The sequence below is a fragment of the Salvelinus alpinus genome, unplaced genomic scaffold, assembly GCF_045679555.1.
Source record: "Salvelinus alpinus unplaced genomic scaffold, SLU_Salpinus.1 scaffold_40, whole genome shotgun sequence".
Taxonomy (NCBI): domain Eukaryota; kingdom Metazoa; phylum Chordata; class Actinopteri; order Salmoniformes; family Salmonidae; genus Salvelinus; species Salvelinus alpinus.
The window spans coordinates 2,993,558-3,013,732 of record NW_027255981.1 but is presented as its reverse complement, the minus strand read 5'-3'; the positions used below and the strand labels follow the sequence as shown (position 1 = coordinate 3,013,732).

Genomic DNA, 20,175 nt, shown 5'->3' with positions numbered 1-20,175 from the left:
GTTTGATACCGGAGCTACGAGGCACGCATTGAAATCGCTGAGCAGTAAACTTCAAAGCAGTGTGCTGATGGCCGCATCACTTTATCAGCAGCACGTGATCAATGGCGTCTGAAGATTCATTTTGTCGAACAACCACCTGATTGGTTTGGTATTGGGCTCGTTCGACATTGCAGCCGACAGTGCAGGTGGCTGCTGACTGACTAATTTACAAATCACCTTGCATCATAAATAACTACTCATTATTATTTATAAATCAGTCAGCCAGTCACCGTTTACCCACAACGCAGCATGGATTTGACGCTCTCGAACACGGCCAGTGATTTAATATATGACATAATGGCTACGCTGCTACGGCGTGTGACTTCATCTATACTAATATGGCTGTTCTAAATTCTGTGTCGCTCAAAGCCTTGAGTAATGAACCTATTTTTGTAACTTTTTCCACGTTGGCTTACTGCTAGCGCGCTGACTGATATCTGCAAATGGAATCTATCTATTTTGGATGTTGGGGATTTTTTTTTGCATCATTCTGTATGTCTCTGCTCTTTTGATCTGCAGTCATGTTTTAGTTGGGTTTTGTTAGTTGGGTTCTAACTGGTCTCCAGTAGTTGGGCTCCAGCTCGCTGACCAGAGCTAGTTGGCTAAATAGCTAATGTTAGCTGGCTGGCTAAGATAACTGCATATAGCTAACGTTAGCTGGCTGGCTAAGATAACTGCATATAGCTAACGTTAGCTGGCTGGCAAAAATAACTGCATATAGTTAACATTCTTTGATATTTGGTTAGATGGCGTTATGTATTTCCAAAACGTTGGTTTACTTCAATCACTCAAGTCATGAGCGCAAATTATTGTTTTAATTTGAAGTTCTACATTTGAAGTTATTTCTGTTGTAGTTTACATCATAGGGAATAGGCTGGTCCTCCATATTACTTCACACCTGACTTTGGCATTCTTCTGAATTCTGATTGGTTTAATGTAATAACTCAAAAAATAGAACAGTGAGGTGTAACTTTGCATTGGGACTTTTAAAATATTTTATTTTATAAAAATACAAAACATACACATACAAACATTAACTACATCACACCTGCCCAGACCCAATAGAACACACCTCCATCTCCATTAACTACATCACACCTGCCCAGACCCACTAGAACACACCTCCATCTCCATTAACTACATCACACCTGCCCAGACCCACTAGAACACACCCCCAGCGCCCGCATCAGCACCATTTTATTTCTCTCCGTCTCCCACTCACTTTCAACACTTATATAATAAAGCATTATCCCATTCTATTGAATTAACAACAGAGGATTGGTTGATTTCCAGGTTTTAATAAAGTATAATATTTAAGATGATTGATGAGAAAAGTATCATCCAACCATCGGGTATCTCACTGCACCCTCATATGCCATGTCTTGAAATATACAGACAGACAGATTAAAAGTAATTTTACATTGTATAACTGTACTTCTGACAGCCAACTTTCTAACTCCGCCCATAACTTTATGACATCATAACATTCCCAGAAGGATTATTGAGTCATTGTTAATTTTACACTTAAGACATGACTCTGCCATTGTGCTGTAGAATTTGTGGATTTTATCTCTTGTATAATAAGGGACTATCATTTGTCCCAACATCACAGGCCACAGACTTTGATACAGTTAAAGACTTACAAAAGTTTTTCCTCAGTTTGAAATCAACTGAGTTTTTTTTTTACACCTGCCAATGTAAATCCATTGAACGAGACAAGTTACCAGACAGGACATATTGCTAATGCTCTTCCCATTGATAACCTGAATGACAATTAACTTGTGGGCGGTGGTCGTGATGACCAGCCTATTGGATGACGTCGTCCATCGGGATTCCCCAAGAAAGAAGACTCTCTGGATTGATCACTGGAGTCATATGCAACGTAAGCTTAACTTTCTGAACATTCGAGACGTGTAGTCCACTTGTCATTCCAATCTCCTTTGCATTAGCGTAGCCTCTTCTGTAGCCTGTCAACTATTTTGTCTGTCTATCCCTGTTCTCTCCTCTCTGCACAGACCATACAAACGCTTCACACCGCGTGGCCGCTGCTACTCTAACCTGGTGGTCCCAGCGCGCACGACCCACGTGGAGTTCCAGGTCTCAGGCAGCCTCTGGAACTGCCGATCTGCGGCCAACAAGGCAGAGTTCATCTCAGCCTATGCTTCCCTCCAGTCCCTCGACTTCTTGGCACTGACGGAAACATGGATTACCACTGATAACACTGCTACTCCTACTGCTCTCTCCTCGTCTGCCCACGTGTTCTCGCACACCCCGAGAGCTTCTGGTCAGCGGGGTGGTGGCACTGGGATCCTCATCTCTCCCAAGTGGACATTCTCTCTTTCTCCCCTGACCCATCTGTCTATCGCCTCCTTTGAATTCCATGCTGTCACAGTTACCAGCCCTTTCAAGCTTAACATCCTTATCATTTATCGCCCTCCAGGTTCCCTTGGAGAGTTCATCAATGAGCTTGACGCCCTGATAAGTTCCTTTCCTGAGGATGGCTCACCTCTCACAGTTCTGGGTGACTTTAACCTCCCCACGTCTACCTTTGACTCATTCCTCTCTGCCTCCTTCTTTCCACTCCTCTCCTCTTTTGACCTCACCCTCTCACCTTCCCCCCCTACTCACAAGGCAGGCAATACGCTTGACCTCATCTTTACTAGATGCTGTTCTTCCACTAATCTCATTGCAACTCCCCTCCAAGTCTCCGACCACTACCTTGTATCCTTTTCCCTCTCGCTCTCATCCAACACTTCCCACACTGCCCCTACTCGGATGGTATCGCGCTGTCCCAACCTTCGCTCTCTCTCCCCCGCTACTCTCTCCTCTTCCATCCTATCATCTCTTCCCTCTGCTCAAACCTTCTCCAACCTATCTCCTGATTCTGCCTCCTCAACCCTCCTCTCCTCCCTTTCTGCATCCTTTGACTCTCTATGTCCCCTATCCTCCAGGCCGGCTCGGTCCTCCCCTCCTGCTCCGTGGCTCGACGACTCATTGCGAGCTCACAGAACAGGGCTCCGGGCAGCCGAGCGGAAATGGAGGAAAACTCGCCTCCCTGCGGACCTGGCATCCTTTCACTCCCTCCTCTCTACATTCTCCTCTTCTGTCTCTGCTGCTAAAGCCAATTTCTACCACTCTAAATTCCAAGCATCTGCCTCTAACCCTAGGAAGCTCTTTGCCACCTTCTCCTCCCTCCTGAATCCTCCTCCCCCTCCTCCCCCCTCCTCCCTCTCTGCTGATGACTTCGTCAACCATTTTGAAAAGAAGGTCGACGACATCCGATCCTCGTTTGCTAAGTCAAACGACACAGCTGGTTCTGCTCACACTGCCCTACCCTGTGCTTTGACCTCTTTCTCCCCTCTCTCTCCAGATGAAATCTCGCGTCTTGTGACGGCCGGCCGCCCAACAACCTGCCCGCTTGACCCTATCCCCTCCTCTCTTCTCCAGACCATTTCCGGAGACCTTCTCCCTTACCTCACCTCGCTCATCAACTCATCCTTGACCGCTGGCTACGTCCCTTCCGTCTTCAAGAGAGCGAGAGTTGCACCCCTTCTGAAAAAACCTACACTCGATCCCTCCGATGTCAACAACTACAGACCAGTATCCCTTCTTTCTTTTCTCTCCAAAACTCTTGAACGTGCCGTCCTTGGCCAGCTCTCCTGCTATCTCTCTCAGAATGACCTTCTTGATCCAAATCAGTCAGGTTTCAAGACTAGTCATTCAACTGAGACTGCTCTTCTCTGTGTCACGGAGGCGCTCCGCACTGCTAAAGCTAACTCTCTCTCCTCTGCTCTCATCCTTCTAGACCTATCGGCTGCCTTTGATACTGTGAACCATCAGATCCTCCTCTCCACCCTCTCCGAGCTGGGCATCTCCGGCGCGGCCCACGCTTGGATTGCGTCCTACCTGACAGGTCGCTCCTACCAGGTGGCGTGGCGAGAATCTGTCTCCGCACCACGTGCTCTCACCACTGGTGTCCCCCAGGGCTCTGTTCTAGGCCCTCTCCTATTCTCGCTATACACCAAGTCACTTGGCTCTGTCATATCCTCACATGGTCTCTCCTATCATTGCTATGCAGATGACACACAATTAATCTTCTCCTTTCCCCCCTCTGATAACCAGGTGGTGAATCGCATCTCTGCATGTCTGGCAGACATATCAGTGTGGATGACGGATCACCACCTCAAGCTGAACCTCGGCAAGACGGAGCTGCTCTTCCTCCCGGGGAAGGACTGCCCGTTCCATGATCTCGCCATCACGGTTGACAACTCCATTGTGTCCTCCTCCCAGAGTGCTAAGAACCTTGGCGTGATCCTGGACAACACCCTGTCGTTCTCAACTAACATCAAGGCGGTGACCCGTTCCTGTAGTATCATGCTCTACAACATTCGCAGAGTACGACCCTGCCTCACGCAGGAAGCGGCGCAGGTCCTAATCCAGGCACTTGTCATCTCCCGTCTGGATTACTGCAACTCGCTGTTGGCTGGGCTCCCTGCCTGTGCCATTAAACCCCTACAACTCATCCAGAACGCCGCAGCCCGTCTGGTGTTCAACTTTCCCAAGTTCTCTCACGTCACCCCGCTCCTCCGCTCTCTCCACTGGCTTCCAGTTGAAGCTCGCATCCGCTACAAGACCATGGTGCTTGCCTACGGAGCTGTGAGGGGAACGGCACCTCCGTACCTTCAGGCTCTGATCAGGCCCTACACCCAAACAAGGGCACTGCGTTCATCCACCTCTGGCCTGCTCGCCTCCCTACCTCTGAGGAAGTACAGTTCCCGCTCAGCCCAGTCAAAACTGTTCGCTGCTCTGGCACCCCAATGGTGGAACAAACTCCCTCACGACGCCAGGTCAGCGGAGTCAATCACCACCTTCCGGAGACACCTGAAACCCCACCTCTTTAAGGAATACCTAGGATAGGATAAAGTAATCCTTCTAACCCCCCCCCCCCCCTTAAAAGAGTTAGATGCACTATTGTAAAGTGGTTGTTCCACTGGATATCATAAGGTGAATGCACCAATTTGTAAGTCGCTCTGGATAAGAGCGTCTGCTAAATGACTTAAATGTAAATGTAAATATGTGAAGGAGGAGGTTGTTCATCAGGAGTCAGATGTGAAGGAGGAGGTTGATCATCAGGAGTCAGATGTGAAGGAGGAGGTTGATCATCAGTGAACCTCTAGGATTGTGGCTGGGCTGGCGTTTCCACTTCCAGCTTGGTAAATATTTTGATACATTGAATGTTGATATTGTGAACCTATGTTATATATTTCTACCTCCTGTTTCATGAAGTGATGTCACTAACTACTGCCCCTATATTTACAGCGCATTTGGAAAGTATTCAGACCCCTTCACTTTTTCCACATTTTGTTACGTTATTCTAAAATGGATTAAATCAATATTTTACCCTCATTATTCTACACACAATACCCCATAATGACATCACAATACCCCATAATGACATAACAATACCCCATAATGACAAAGCAAAAACAGGTTTTTATAAATGTTTCAAATGTAACAAAAACAACAACTGAAATATCACATTTACATACAGTACCAGTCAAAAGATTGGACACACCTACTCATTCAAGGGTTTTTCTTTATTTTTACTATTTTCTACATTGTAGAATAATAGTGAAGACAAACTATGAAATAACACATATTGAATCATGTAGTAACCAAAAAAGTGTTAAACAAATCAAAATGTATTTTATATTTGAGATTCTTCAAAGCAGTCACCCTTTGCCTTTGCCTCATGAAGTAGTCACCTGGAATTAAATTAACAGGTGTGCCTTGTTAAATGTTAATTTGTGGAATTTCTTTCCTTCTTAATGTGTTTGAGCCAATCAGTTGTGTTGTGACAAGGTATGGGTGGCTCTCACGAGGATTGCCACAGGAAAGGAAGACCCAGAGTTACCTCTGCTGCAGAAGATACGTTCATTAGAGTTAACTGCACCTCAGATTGCAGCCCAAATAAATGCTTCACAGAGTTCAAGTAACAGACACATCTCAACATCAACTGTTCAGAGGTGACTGTGTGAATCAGGCCTTCATGGTTGAATTGCTGCATGCAAAAACACTGTTTACAAAAGCTTTGTTAAAGAACAAGCAGACCCACACACTGTTTACAAAAAATAGCTTTTCTTTCTTTCAAAAACAAGGACATTTCTAAGTGACCCCAAACTTTTGAACGGTAGTATACATCTACATGATGTATTGTTACACCATGTAGGAGCAGTATAGACCTAGTCTGTTCATTATATACATCTACATGATGTATTGTTACACCATGTAGGAGCAGTATAGACCTAGTCTGTTCATTATATACATCTACATGATGTATTGTTACACCATGTAGGAGCAGTATAGACCTAGTCTGTTCATTATATACATCTACATGATGTATTGTTACACCATGTAGGAGCAGTATAGATCTAGTCTGTTCATTATATACATCTACATGATGTATTGTTACACCATGTAGGAGCAGTATAGACCTAGTCTGTTCATTATATACATCTACATGATGTATTGTTACACCATGTAGGAGCAGTATAGACCGAGTCTGTTCATTATATACATCTACATGATGTGTTGTTGCACCATGTAGGAGCAGTATAGACTTAGTCTGTTCATTATATACATCTACATGATGTATTGTTACACCATGTAGGAGCAGTATTTACACCATGTAGGAGCAGTATAGACCTACAGTAGCTAGCTACTTATTTAGATTTAGTTTGACTTAATGAAACTGCCTTAAATGTGCTGTAGTAAACATTTTTTATTCGCACTAATCGATCAACACATTCCTGTCTTTGTATGTCTTAATATAATAGTATTATTTAATTAAATCCATTTAAAATAATCTTTGTCTGAAAATAAAATATTATCCTCAACTGCGTTTCTTACTCCAGTCAGCAGACGGCGATGTGCGTCTTTCAGGCGATGCTGCTAGCGTGACGTATAATCTAGTGGACAGTTCTTCATAAACAGCTAGTCAACCACCTCGGTAGCTTGCTAGCCAACATAGCCGACAGATTCGAGCTATTTATACGATTTCGGTCTACATTAGCTACTGTGTTTTAGACACACGTCTGTCGTATCTAATTGTTAACCTATTTAATTTAATATTACGTTATTTTGTATTAGTCAGCTATAGTAGCGGTCTGGTTAAGTTAACACTAGCCTAGTTGCTATTGATAGCTAGCTAGCTAACATCCCCGAACATGAGCTCACTAAACTACTCCTTTGTTAAAGAAGAGGCGGTCTGCTGGACGGAGACAGAAGCTCTGGGGCTGAACATTGTGGTGAAAGAGGAGAAGGAAGAAGAGGATGTCACAGTAAAACAAGAAGTAGAGGGTGAGGCTGTTACCGTGAAAGAAGTAGAGAAAGACGTTTCAGTGAAAGAAGAGGAAGACGCGTTCAGAGTGAAAGAGGAGGAGGATGTTACAGTAAAAGAAGAGGAGGAAGAGAAAGAGGGGGATGTAGTTTTTGGAGTGAAGAAGGAAGGGGAGATTACTGTCACATTGAAAGATGAAGATGAAGAGGAGGAGATAGGAGATCTGATTAACACCAGTAAGTACTGCCTTAAATTTGTTTTTAACTTTGGATATTCAGAGTTGGCTCATCAATACCTCTTCAACAGTGGACCCTGGGATGATGACTGGTATGTCTAGAATCAGACGACGTAGAGAGCAAAAAGTGACTTAACATATATATTTGAGAAGGGTCTATTGCTGACCGCAGACTGGGGGGCACGGTAGCAATTTTAATGTAGTGATGATTTACTGCACACCGTGCCCCCCAATAGTGCCATGCGAGAGTTGGGTTGGCTACACCAAAGATTATGGATATACTGACAAGATGTCTCTCCGCCCTAACAAGTGGAGTTGTTGTCCACAAAGCAGCACTGCGGGTTGTCTAGCTCCCGCCAATCCTTTCTTTGGATTGGTGGATAAATCTTATTATTGTAATCTATTGTTTATATTCTATGTGGGTTGTTGACTTCAACCCCCTGTATTCAATGGAGAGGGATGCTAAGCTACTAGCATTAATATGCTTAGCGATCTGGAGACAACTCCTATATTGTTTTTATCAAAGTTTTCGGTATGTCACGTGTCCACATAACAACTTAAGCATTACGAAACTTCTGTTGGATCAAGTAAACCCCACATCGCAAATAAGCCATTCATTTTGTTGTTGACCAAATTTGACACTTTCCACATTGGGTTGATAATTGTTTCCACTTGGATACAACCTACTGTAACCTACTGGCATGACCTAGAGAGTTACAACCTACTGTAACCTACTGGCATGACCTAGAGAGTTACAACCTACTGTAGCCTACTGGCATGACCTAGAAAGATACAACCTACTGTAGCCTACTGGCATGACCAAGAGATTTACAACCTACTGTAACCTACTGGCATGACCTAGAGAGTTACAACCTACTGTAGCCTACTGGCATGACCTAGAGAGATACAACCTACTGTAGCCTGCTGGCATGACCTAGAGATACAACCTACTGTAGCCTACTGGCATGACCTAGAGATTTACAACCTACTGTAGCCTACTGGCATGACCTAGAGAGATACAACCTACTGTAACCTACTGGCATGACCTAGAGAGATACAACCTACTGTAAACTACTGGCATGCCCTAGAGAGATTTAACCTACTGTAGCCTACTGGCATGACCTAGAGAGATACAACCTACTGTATCCTGCTGGCATGATCTAGAGAGTTACAACCTACTGTAGCCTACTGGCATGACATAGAGAGATACAACCTACTGTAACCTACTGGCATGCCCTAGAGAGATAAAACCTACTGTAAATTACTGGCATGACCTAGAGAGTTACAACCTACTGTAGCCTACTGGCATGACCTAGAGAGATACAACCTACTGTAGCCTACTGGCATGACCTCGAGAGTTACAACCTACTGTAGCCTACTGGCATGACCTAGAGAGATACAACCTACTGTAGCCTACTGGCATGACCTACAGACATACTTCCACTGGTATGCAAGCATTTCTAAACTTTTTTTCTCACTTTTATGGGGTATTGTGATGTCATTATGAGGTATTGTCTGAAGATTGATCATAAAAAAAAAGGGAATTTTAGAATAAGGCTGTAACGTAACAAAATGTGTAAAAAGGGACTGAATGCATGTATGCTGTATGTTCTAGGGCTGTCCCAGATTTAAAAAATATTATTTTCTTTCTACCAATTGATTGGTTGAAATGATATGATGTGTATTTTTCCATATAGACACATAGAACCATGTAGACCTTGAATTGAACTGATGCTTCAAGCGTTTGATTAAATAATTAACACAAATTACTTGAGGAAGCCAGAGATCAATTTAACCAAAAGAAAATAACCAATTCCCGACCTGCTGCTGGCCTTCGTAAATTCTGACATTATGCTCCTGAAGTTTCTGGTAAAATTGGCAAACTTTTTTCATTTCCATTTGGATTGCCAATTTATCTTACCATTTCTACCGATCTTTGTGCCAATTATGAACGAGTTACAACACCTGTTTGACCCCGCCACTTCCTGGGTTGGTGAAGTGCAGTATTAAATTTAACGAATAAATCCGAGTCTCACGCTCATCACCTGTGGAAGGCGGGCTTCCAGCGAGGCGTGGATTTAATAGTATGTTGTACCTAGTTTCCCTCCTTCAGGGAACAGTAGTTAGTCATAACATGTGGATTTAATAGTATGTTGTACCTAGTTTCCCTCCTTCAGGGAACAGTAGTTATAATCATAACGTTAAGCTTGTCATATGATGAACTTCAACTTAAATACTGGATCTTGCTGTCGGACAGTTTTTTTGTATTCAGATCTCTGAAATGCACTCTAACTACGTAACATTTAGTGTCTCCTTATGTTACGCTGGGGAAACAGTTTTCATGGGCACATAAATCCTAAATAATTTCAGAGTTTGCTGAATCCGAGAGTCACCTTAAGTTGATTCACAACGCCCAAATGGATACTGTCATTAATGTGGTTCTTCAATAATTACACATAATTCTTAATACTGTAGCTGTTTAGTTACAGTCACATGTTCAACTATCATCAGCTGATCCAGGAAATAATTTTCTGAATGACAGTCACATGACAAACATCACAACATGCAACAACAACACCAGTGCTTCTTCATTCATTACTCTGGTAAAGACAGTTATGCCGTACTCCATGTTGGATCCCACATCCCTAACAAATTGATGTTTATAATGTTATTGTCTGCTTGATTTACAGTAGGGTCTCGTTAGTCTGTTTGCACACAGAGATACTTAGCTCATAATGTGTAGAGTAGAGGTCGACCGATTAATCGGAATGGCCGATTAATTAGGGCCGATTTCAAGTTTTCATAACAATCGGTAATCGGCATTTTTGGACACCGATCATGGCCCATTACATTGCACTCCACGAGGAGACTGCGTCGCAGTCTGTTATGCGAGTGCAGCAAGGAGCCAAGGTAAGGTGCTAGCTAGCATTAAATGTATCTTATAAAAAACAATCAATCTTAACATAATCACTAGTTAACTACACATGGTTGATGATATTACTAGTTTATCTAGCGTGTCCTGCATTTCATGTAATTGATGTGGTGCCTGTTAATTTATCATTGAATCACAGCCTACTTCGCCAAACGGGTGATTTAACTTCTCTAGGGTATGTGGGACGGTAGCGTCCCACCTCGTCAACAGCCAGTGAAACTGCAGGGCGCCAAATTCAAAACAACAGAAATCCCATAATTTTAATTCCTCAAACATACAAGTATTTTACACCATTTTAAAGATACACTTGTTGTAAATCCAGCCAAAGTGTCCGATTTCAAAAAGGTTTTACGATGAAAGCACACAACGATTATGTTAGGTATGAGCCAAGTCACAGAAAAAGACAGCCATTTTTCCAGCCAAAGAGAGGAGTAATAAAAAGCAGAAATAGAGAGAAAATTAATCACTAACCTTTGATGATCTTCATCAGATGACAGTTATAGGACTTCATGTTACACAATACATGTATGTTTTGTTCGGTAAAGTTCATATTTATATCCAAAAATCTGAGTTTAGGCGGGGCGCTACTGTCTCACTTGGCAAAAAAGCCAGAGAAAATGCAGAGCGCCAAATGAAAATTAATTACTATGAAAATTACTATAAAAATCAAACTTTCATTAAATCACACATGAAAGATACCAAATTAAAGCTACACTGGTTGTGAATCCAGCCATCATGTCAGAATTCAAATAGGCTTTTCAGCAAAAGCAAACAATGCTATTATCTGAGGATAGCACCATTGTAAACAAAGAGAGATCAGCATATTTCAACCCTGCAGGCACGACACAAAACGCAGAAATAAAAATATAATTCATGCCTTACCTTTGACGAGCTTCTGTTGTTGGCACTCCAATATTTCCCATAAACATCACAAATGGTCCTTTTGTTCGATTAATTCCGTCGACATATATCCAAAATGTCATTTATTTGGCGCGTTTGATCCAGAAAAACACAGGTTCCAACTTGCTCAAACGTGACGACAAAATAGCTCAAAGGTTACCTGTAAACTTTGCCAAAAAAATTCAAACTACTTTTGGAATACAACTTGAGGTCTTTTTTAACGTTAATAATCGATAAAATTGAAGACTGGATGATCTGTGTTCAATACAGGATTAAAACCAGCTGTAGCCAGCTTTCTGCTCACGCGCTTCTATCTAACAGGACACTTAATGTGACTCTCATTCAAGATGGCCGTACTTCTTCAATACACAAAGGAATACCGAATGCTGCCCCCTACCCTAGAGAAGTTAACAAGCGCATTCGCAAAAAAGCACAGTCGTTGCACCAATGTGTACCTAACCATAAACATCAACCCCTTTCTTAAAATCAATACACAAGTATATATTTTTAAACCTGCATATTTAGTTAATATTTCCTGCTAACATGAATTTCTTTTAACTAGGGAAATTGTGTCACTTCTCTTGCATTCTGTGCAACAGAGTCAGGGTATATACAACAGTTTGGGCCGCCTGGCTCGTTGCGAACTAATTTGCCCGAATTTTACGTAATTGTGACATAACATTGAAGGTTGTGCAATGTAACAGCAATATTTAGACTTATGGATGCCACCCGTTAGATAAAATACTGACGCGTTTTCTTTGTTGCGCCCCCGGGCCAACGCTTCCTTTGTGGGGTAAACGTTCGCCCTGAGCTGGAGGGCCGCCATATAGTGCCGCTCCCTGAACCCTATGGTTGATGGGTCTGCAAGTCAGCTGTTGCTGATTTCGTCTTGATGGAATGTACCTACGTAACGGTTCCGTATTTCACTGAAAGAATAAATGTTTTGTTTTCGAAATGATAGTTTCTGGATTTGACCATATTAATGACCTAAGGCTCGTATTTCTGTGTGTTATTATATTATAATTAAGTCTATGATTTGATAGAGCGGTCTGACTGAGCGGTGGTAGGCAGCAGCAGGCTCGTAAGCATTCATTCAAACAGCACTTTACTCCGTTTGCCAGCAGCTCTTCGCAATGCTTCAAGCATTGCGCTGTTTATGACTTCAAGCCTATCAACTCCCGAGATTAGGCTGGCAATACTAAAGTACCTATTAGAACATCCAATAGTCAAAGGTATATGAAATACAAATGGTATAGAGAGAAATAGTCCTATAATAACTACAACCTAAAACTTATTACCTGGGAATATTGAAGACTCATGTTAAAAGGAATGACCAGCTTTCATATGTTCTCATGTTCTGAGCAAGGAACTTAAACGTTAGCTTTTTTACATGGCACATATTGCACTTTTACTTTCTTCTCCAACACTTTGTTTTTGCATTATTTAAACCAAATTGAACATGTTTCATTATTTATTTGAGGCTAAATTGCTTTTATTGATGTATTAAGTTAAAATAAAAGTGTTCATTCAGTATTATTGTAATTGTCATTATTACAAATATATATATAAAAATCGTCCGATTAATCGGTATCGGCCTTTTTTGGTCCTCCAATAATCGGTATCGGCATTGAAAAATCATAGTCGATCGACCTCTAGTGTAGAGAACTGTTCCTTGATGGATAGGCTATTGTACAACACACAGAGCTATTTTCCTTTATTCAGGACATTTAGAATGACAACACATTAAAGAGTAGCCTAGTGGGAAATACCTGAAATATTAAATAATTTATAGTCCTAGGTCTATATTGTTGTTAGGTGAAGTTATGGGTCCTACAGTAGGTCTACGTTGTTGTTAGGTGAAGTAATGGGTCCTACAGTAAGTCTATGTTAGGTGAAGTTATGGGTCCTACAGTAGGTCTATGTTGTTATCAGGTGAAGTTATGGGTCCTACAGTAGGTCTATGTTGTTGTTGTTAGGTGAAGTTATGGGTCCTACAGCAGGTCTATGTTGTTGTTGTTAGGTGAAGTAATGGGTCCTACAGTAGGTCTATGGTATTGGTATAACTAGTTGTTTTCTCATTTGCATGGAGGAGCTTCTGCAACCAAATTGTGTGCGCATTGCCCTCGTGCACTAATTTTAGTAAACACAGAAAGGGGCCTATATTGGAGACCAAAAGTTGTATGGCACACTGCTTAGGATTCCAACAACTTTAATAACTTATTTCTAGCCTACAATCATCAATATTACTACTAATGTGAAAACAAGACTACATTTGACTATTGTTGCTCACTTGACTGTCTTAAGACAATTGTCAAATAATTGTAATATTCATTAGATGTCAATTGTTGTACAACATCATGGCTTCGCTGTTGGCATCAACTTTTACGGTGGATTTCTGCTGTTGTGGGCCGTTAACCATCTGTCTGACTTTGTTGTTTACACAGGAGAGAGACGGGACTACCGTGGGTCCTCTGGGGAGCCTCAACAACCTCATGATGCTGACGAGGCAGAGAAGAGTCTCCCCAGATCAAAACACCTCAAGAAACACCAGCGGAGACCCACAGGGAAGAAATCTCATTGCTGCTCTGACTGTGGGAAACATTGCAAGTCTTCATCAGAACTTAAAATACACCAGCGAGTACACACAGGAGAGAAACCTTATAGCTGTACTCAATGTGGGAAGAGTTACATAAGATCAAAATCACTAAAAGTACACATGAGAATTCACACAGGAGAAAAAGCTTATAGCTGTGATCAATGTGGGAAGAGTTTTACTACGTCTAGCTATCTGACTATACACCAGAGAACACATACAGGAGAGAAACCTTATAGCTGTACTCAATGTGGAAAGAGTTTCACTCATTCAAGCAACCTGTTATCACACCAGAGAAAACACACAGGAGAGAAATCTTATAGCTGTGATCAATGTGGGAAGAGTTTTACTCAGTCAAGCAACCTGGTATCACACCAGAGAACACACACAGGAGAGAAACCTTATAGCTGTGATCAATGTGGGAAGAGTTTTACTACGTCTAGCCATCTGATTGTACACCAGAGAACACACACAGGAGAGAAACCTTATAGCTGTACTCAATGTGGGAAGAGTTTTACTCACTTAAGCAGCCTGGTATCACACAAGAGAAAACACACAGGAGAGAAACCTTATAGCTGTGATCAATGTGGGATGAGTTTTACTACATCTAGCCATCGGATTGTACACCAGAGAACACACACAGGAGAGAAATCTTATAACTGTACTCAATGTGGGAAGAGTTTTACTCACTTAAGCAGCCTGGTATCACACCGGAGAACACACACAGGAGAGAAATCTTATAGCTGTAATCAATGTGGGAAGAGTTTTGTTACATCTAGCCATCTGACTATACACCAGAGAACACACACAGGAGAGAAGTCTCATAGCTGTGATCAATGTGACAAGAGATACTCTGATAAAAGGTCTCTGATCAAACATCAGAAAATACATACATGAAGGAGTTGTTTCATGATATCAATGAAATAATGTCACAATGTAGAATGTTTTAACATTGTAGTAGTAGTATTTTAATGATGTCACAATGTAGACCACTAATCGTTCGCTCCCTGTTAAATTGATTTCAGCATGATATGGATATTAGCCTCATCAATGTAAATTGTTTTGTACTTTGCTCCATTCATCTTTCCCTCGATCCTGACTAGTCTGCCAGTCCCTGCCACTGAAAACATCCCCACAGCATGATGCTGCCACCACCATGGTTCACCGTAGGGATGGTGTCTGGTTTCCTCCAGACGTGATGCTTGGTATTCAGGCCAAAGAGTTCAATCTTGGTTTTATCAGACCAGAGAATCTTGTTTCTCATGGTCTGAGAGGCCTTTTGGCAAACTCCAAGTGGGCTGTCATGTGCCTTTTATTGAGGAGTGGCTTCCGTCTGGCCACTCTATCATAAAGGCCTGATTGGTGGAGTGCTGTATAGATGGTTGTCCTTCTGGAAGGTTCTCCCATCTCCACAGAGGAACTCTGGAGCTCTGTCATAGTGACCAGCAGGTTTTTGGTCACCTCCCTGAACAAGGCCCTTCTCTCCTGATTGTTCTGTTTGAACGGGAGGCCAGCTCTAGGATGAGTCTTGGTGGTTCCAAACGTCTTCCATTTTAGACGTTTTGATCTGACATGAATTTATGGCAGGTGGACTCCAATCAAGTTGTAGAAACATCTCAAGGATGATTAATGGAAACAGGATGCACCTGAGCTCAATTTTGAGTCTCATAGCAAAGGTTCTGAATACTTATGTAATTAAGGTATTTCTGTTTTTCACTGTCATTATGGGGTATTGTGATGTGTTACGGGATTTTTATGAATAATGACTAAAATATGTATACATTTGACTTAGTAGTATTCTGTTTAGTTATAATTCTATGTTACTGTATGGATGAATGAACCTATGAATCATAATGCTGAATATAATGTGTTCCTTGTTAGAAAGAATGGAGTTATCTTCAGACAGGCTGGAAGGCTGTGTTCTTACAGGAAATTCTGTCTCTACCCAGGGAGGGGTGAGACCTTGGGCTGGTTGCAGATTGTTTAACAGGTGGCCTATTTAAAACCTATGACATAATTTTTATTATATAACCTGATGTAAATTGTACTATGATCAGTACTCTCGAGAATAAACGCTATTGATTGATTGATTTTGAGACTGGTTTCTGTCCATTTTATGCTAATAAGTATCTTACAAATTCTTATGTATGGGCAGAGGGTTTTAATTGAATTGGTTGCTAACATATAGGAATTAAATTCCTTTAACAGATGTCATTATGGGGTATTGTGTGTAGATTGATGAGGAAATCAATATTATTTAATACATTTTAGAATAAAGCTGTAACGTAACAAAATGTGTAAAAAGTCCAGGGGTCTGAATACTTTCTAAATGCTCTGAATATGCTGTTAGTTTACTGTTAGAATAAGTTGTATGACTACACCAATACTGTTAAAGCGATGATGCATAGACCTAGAAAATGCATGGCCAACCTTGCTGCTAGAGAGCTAGCTACTGGGTGTGCAGGTTTATGTTCCAGCCCTGTACTAACACCTGCCATTGTGCTGATTATTTGGATTAGACACTATTCAACTATTCAATCATGTCTTGTTTTGGAGTCAGATGGATGTCTAAATCCACGGCCCATTTCCACAGGTGTTCTTTATGATAGGAAATAAAGGGCTGATTCACAGAATGAACTAGAGTGTCTTTATGGGTCATTGAACATTCCCTGTTTGTCTGTTTTATTTGGTTGTTACTTTAATTTAGTCTGATGATATTGATACACAATCACTCTCTGGCTGACAGTCTGAACTGAGTCAATCTAGTACCCACAGAATGAATGTTGTGGGTATTTAATTCTGCTACATTTAAAAATGATTTTATTAATTTAAGCTTTATTTAACTAGGCAAGACAGTTAAGAACCAATTCTTATTTACAATGACAGCCTACCGGGGAACAGTGGTTTAACTGCTTTGTTCAGGGGCAGAACGACAGATTTTTACCTTGTCAGCTCGAGATTCGATCCACCAATCTTTTGGTTTCTGGCCCAATGCTCTAACCACCAGGCTACCTGCCAGCCCATAGGCGTGTCCAATGCAGACATGATGGATTAGTATTGGCTTATATTATAGACTCATAATGAGGCTCACCATGTTGAAGGAGATCAGATTAGACTCATAATGAGGCTCACCATGTTGAAGGAGACCAGATTAGACTCATAATGAGGCTCACCATGTCGAAGGAGACCAGATTAGACTCATAATGAGGCTCACCATGTCGAAGGAGACCAGATTAGACTCATAATGAGGCTCACCATGTTGAAGGAGACCAGATTAGACTCATAATGAGGCTCACCATGTTGAAGGAGACCAGATTAGACTCATAATGAGGCTAACCATGTTGAAGAAGACCAGATTAGACTCATAATGAGGATAACCATGTTGAAGGAGACCAGATTAGACTCATAATGAGGCTAACCATGTTGAAGAAGACCAGATTAGACTCATAATGAGGCTCACCATGTTGAAGGAGACCAGATTAGACTCATAATGAGGCTGACCATGTTGAAGGAGACCAGATTAGACTCATGATCAGTGGTGGGAAAAGTACCCAATTGTCATATTTGAGTAAAAGTATAGATACCTTAATACAGACTTACCTAGTAAAATACTACTTGAATAACAGTCTAAAAGTATTTGGTTTTAAATATATTTAAGTATCAAAAGTATAAATCATTTCAAATTCCTTATATTAAGCAAACCAGGGCCTCCCGGGTGGCGCAGTGGTCTAGGGCACTGCATCGCAGTGCTAGCTGCGCCACCAGAGTCTCTGGGTTCGCGCCCAGGCTCTGTCGCAGCCGGCCGCGACCGTGGGGCGACGCACAATTGGCCTAGCGTCGTCCGGGTTAGGGAGGGTTTGGCCGGTAGGGATATCCTTGTCTCATCGCGCTCCAGCGACTCCTGTGGCGGGCCAGGCGCAGTGCGCGCTAACCAAGGGGGCCAGGTGCACGGTGTTTCCTCCGACACATTGGTGCGGCTGGCTTCCGGGTTGGAGGCGCGCTGTGTTAAGAAGCAGTGCGGCTTGGTTGGGTTGTGCTTCGGAGGATGCATGGCTTTCGACCTTCATCTCTCCCGAGCCCGTACGGGAGTTGTAGCGATGAGACAAGATAGTAATTACTAGCGATTGGATACCACGAAAATTGGGGAGAAAAGGGGGATACAATTAAAAAATAAAACAAAATAAAAAATATTAAGCAAACCAGATGGCACCATGTTCTTGTTTTTTTATTTACGGATAGCCAGGGGCACACTCCAACACTCAGACATCATTTACAAACGAAGCATTTGTGTTTAGTGAGTCCGTCAGATCAGAGGCTGTAGGGACGACCAGGGATGTTCTCTGTTTGGTGAGTCTGTCAGATCAGAGGCAGAATAACTTTTGTTATTGACCAAATACTTATTTTCCATCATAATTTGCAAATAAATAAATTAAAAATCCTACAATGTGATTTTCTGGATTTATTTTCTTCTCATTTTGTCTGTCATAGTTGAAGTGTACCTATGATGAAAATTACAGGCCTCTCTCATCTTTTTAAGTCGGAGAACTTGCACAATTGGTGGCTGACTAAATACTTTTTTGCCCCACTGTATATACACTGCTCAAAAAAATAAAGGGAACACTTAAACAACACAATGTAACTCCAAGTCAATCACACTTCTGTGAAATCAAACTGTCCACTTAGGAAGCAACACTGATTGACAATACATTTCATGCATTTCATTTCATTTCATTTCCATCCTCTGGACACTACGCTGACAGACACAGCAAACCTTTTTGCCACAGCTCGCATTGATGTGCCATCCTGGATGAACTGCACTACCTGAGCCACTTGTGTGGGTTGTAGACTCCGTGTCATGCTACCACTAGAGTGAAAGCACCGCCAGCATTCAAAAGTGACCAAAACATCAGCCAGGAAGCATAGGAACTAAGAAGTGGTCTGTGGTCACCACCTGCAGAACCATTCCTTTATTGGGGGTGTCTTGCTAATTGCCTATAATTTCCACCTTTTGTCTATTCCATTTGCACAACAGCATGTGAAATGTATTGTCAATCAGTGTTGCCTCCTAAGTGGACAGTTTGATTTCACAGAAGTGTGATTGACTTGGAGTTACATTGTGTTGTTTAAGTGTTCCCTTTATATCTTTGAGCAGTGTATTTACGCTTAGTGTGTCGTCTTGATCTCTGTTGGAAAGTTTGTTTCTGTTGGAGAGTTTGTCCGCCCTCTCGCTCTCTCTGCCGTGGTTAGAATGGATAGTTCAGAGTAACATTCAGCAATGTTGTTATAGAATAGATGTTTTGGCGGTTGTCGGTCTTCGCGTTCAATGATACCCAATTCCTAGCTGCAGACTAGTAATTAGTATCACAGATTTGTTCTTATTCTGTCGGTTAGATAGTCTCAGAGTTTAACCACGTGGTATGGTTAATAATTCAGCAATGGGCTCAAACCTTAGCCCTCTCGTAGTTGAGGTAAGCTGGGTCTCTACTCAAACCTTAGCCCTCAAGGAGTTGAGGTAAGCAAGATCTCTACTCAAACCTTAGCCCTCTCGTAGTTGAGGTAAGCTGGGTCTCTACTCAAACCTTAGCCCTCTCGTAGTTGAGGTAAGCTGGGTCTATACTCAAACCTTAGCCCTCTCGTAGTTGAGAGAAGCATGGTCTATACTCAAACCTTAGCCCTCTCGTAGTTGAGAGAAGCATGGTCTATACTCAAATATTAGCCCTCTCGTAGTTGAGAGAAGCATGGTCTATACTCAAACCTTAGCACTCTCGTAGTTGAGAGAAGCATGGTCTATACTCAAATATTAGCCCTCTCGTAGTTGAGAGAAGCATGGTCTATACTCAAACCTTAGCACTCTCGTAATTGAGAGAAGCATGGTCTATACTCAAACCTTAGCCCTCTCGGTAATCGAGGTAAGCTTGGTCTGAAGTAGGAAAACACAGGTAGGGATTTATTTGGAACATAGAAAAGGGCTGTCCCATTTACATTTACATTTAAGTCATTTAGCAGACGCTCTTATCCAGAGCGACTTACAAATTGGTGCATTCACCTTATGATATCCAGTGGAACAACCACTTTACAATAGTGCATCTAACTCTTTTAAGGGGGGGGGGGGGGTGGTTAGAAGGATTACTTTATCC

General features: G+C 42.0%; 3 protein-coding genes across 3 annotated transcripts in view; 2 read left to right on the top strand and 1 right to left on the bottom strand.

Annotated features, from left to right (window-relative positions):
• LOC139567014 (zinc finger protein 180-like) overlaps positions 1-20,175 on the bottom strand; it is a 740,647-nt gene that overhangs the window by 162,644 nt on the left and 557,828 nt on the right. The window lies entirely within an intron of this gene.
• Positions 1-20,175, top strand: part of LOC139567006 (zinc finger protein 180-like) — a 497,856-nt gene that overhangs the window by 117,546 nt on the left and 360,135 nt on the right. The window lies entirely within an intron of this gene.
• On the top strand, positions 7,041-16,134 carry LOC139567005 (zinc finger protein 180-like). Its single transcript, XM_071388423.1, has 2 exons — positions 7,041-7,614; positions 13,890-16,134. Exons 1-2 carry the CDS (start codon positions 7,266-7,268, stop codon positions 14,933-14,935), a joined length of 1,395 nt encoding a protein of 464 aa, XP_071244524.1. The 5' UTR covers positions 7,041-7,265; the 3' UTR covers positions 14,936-16,134.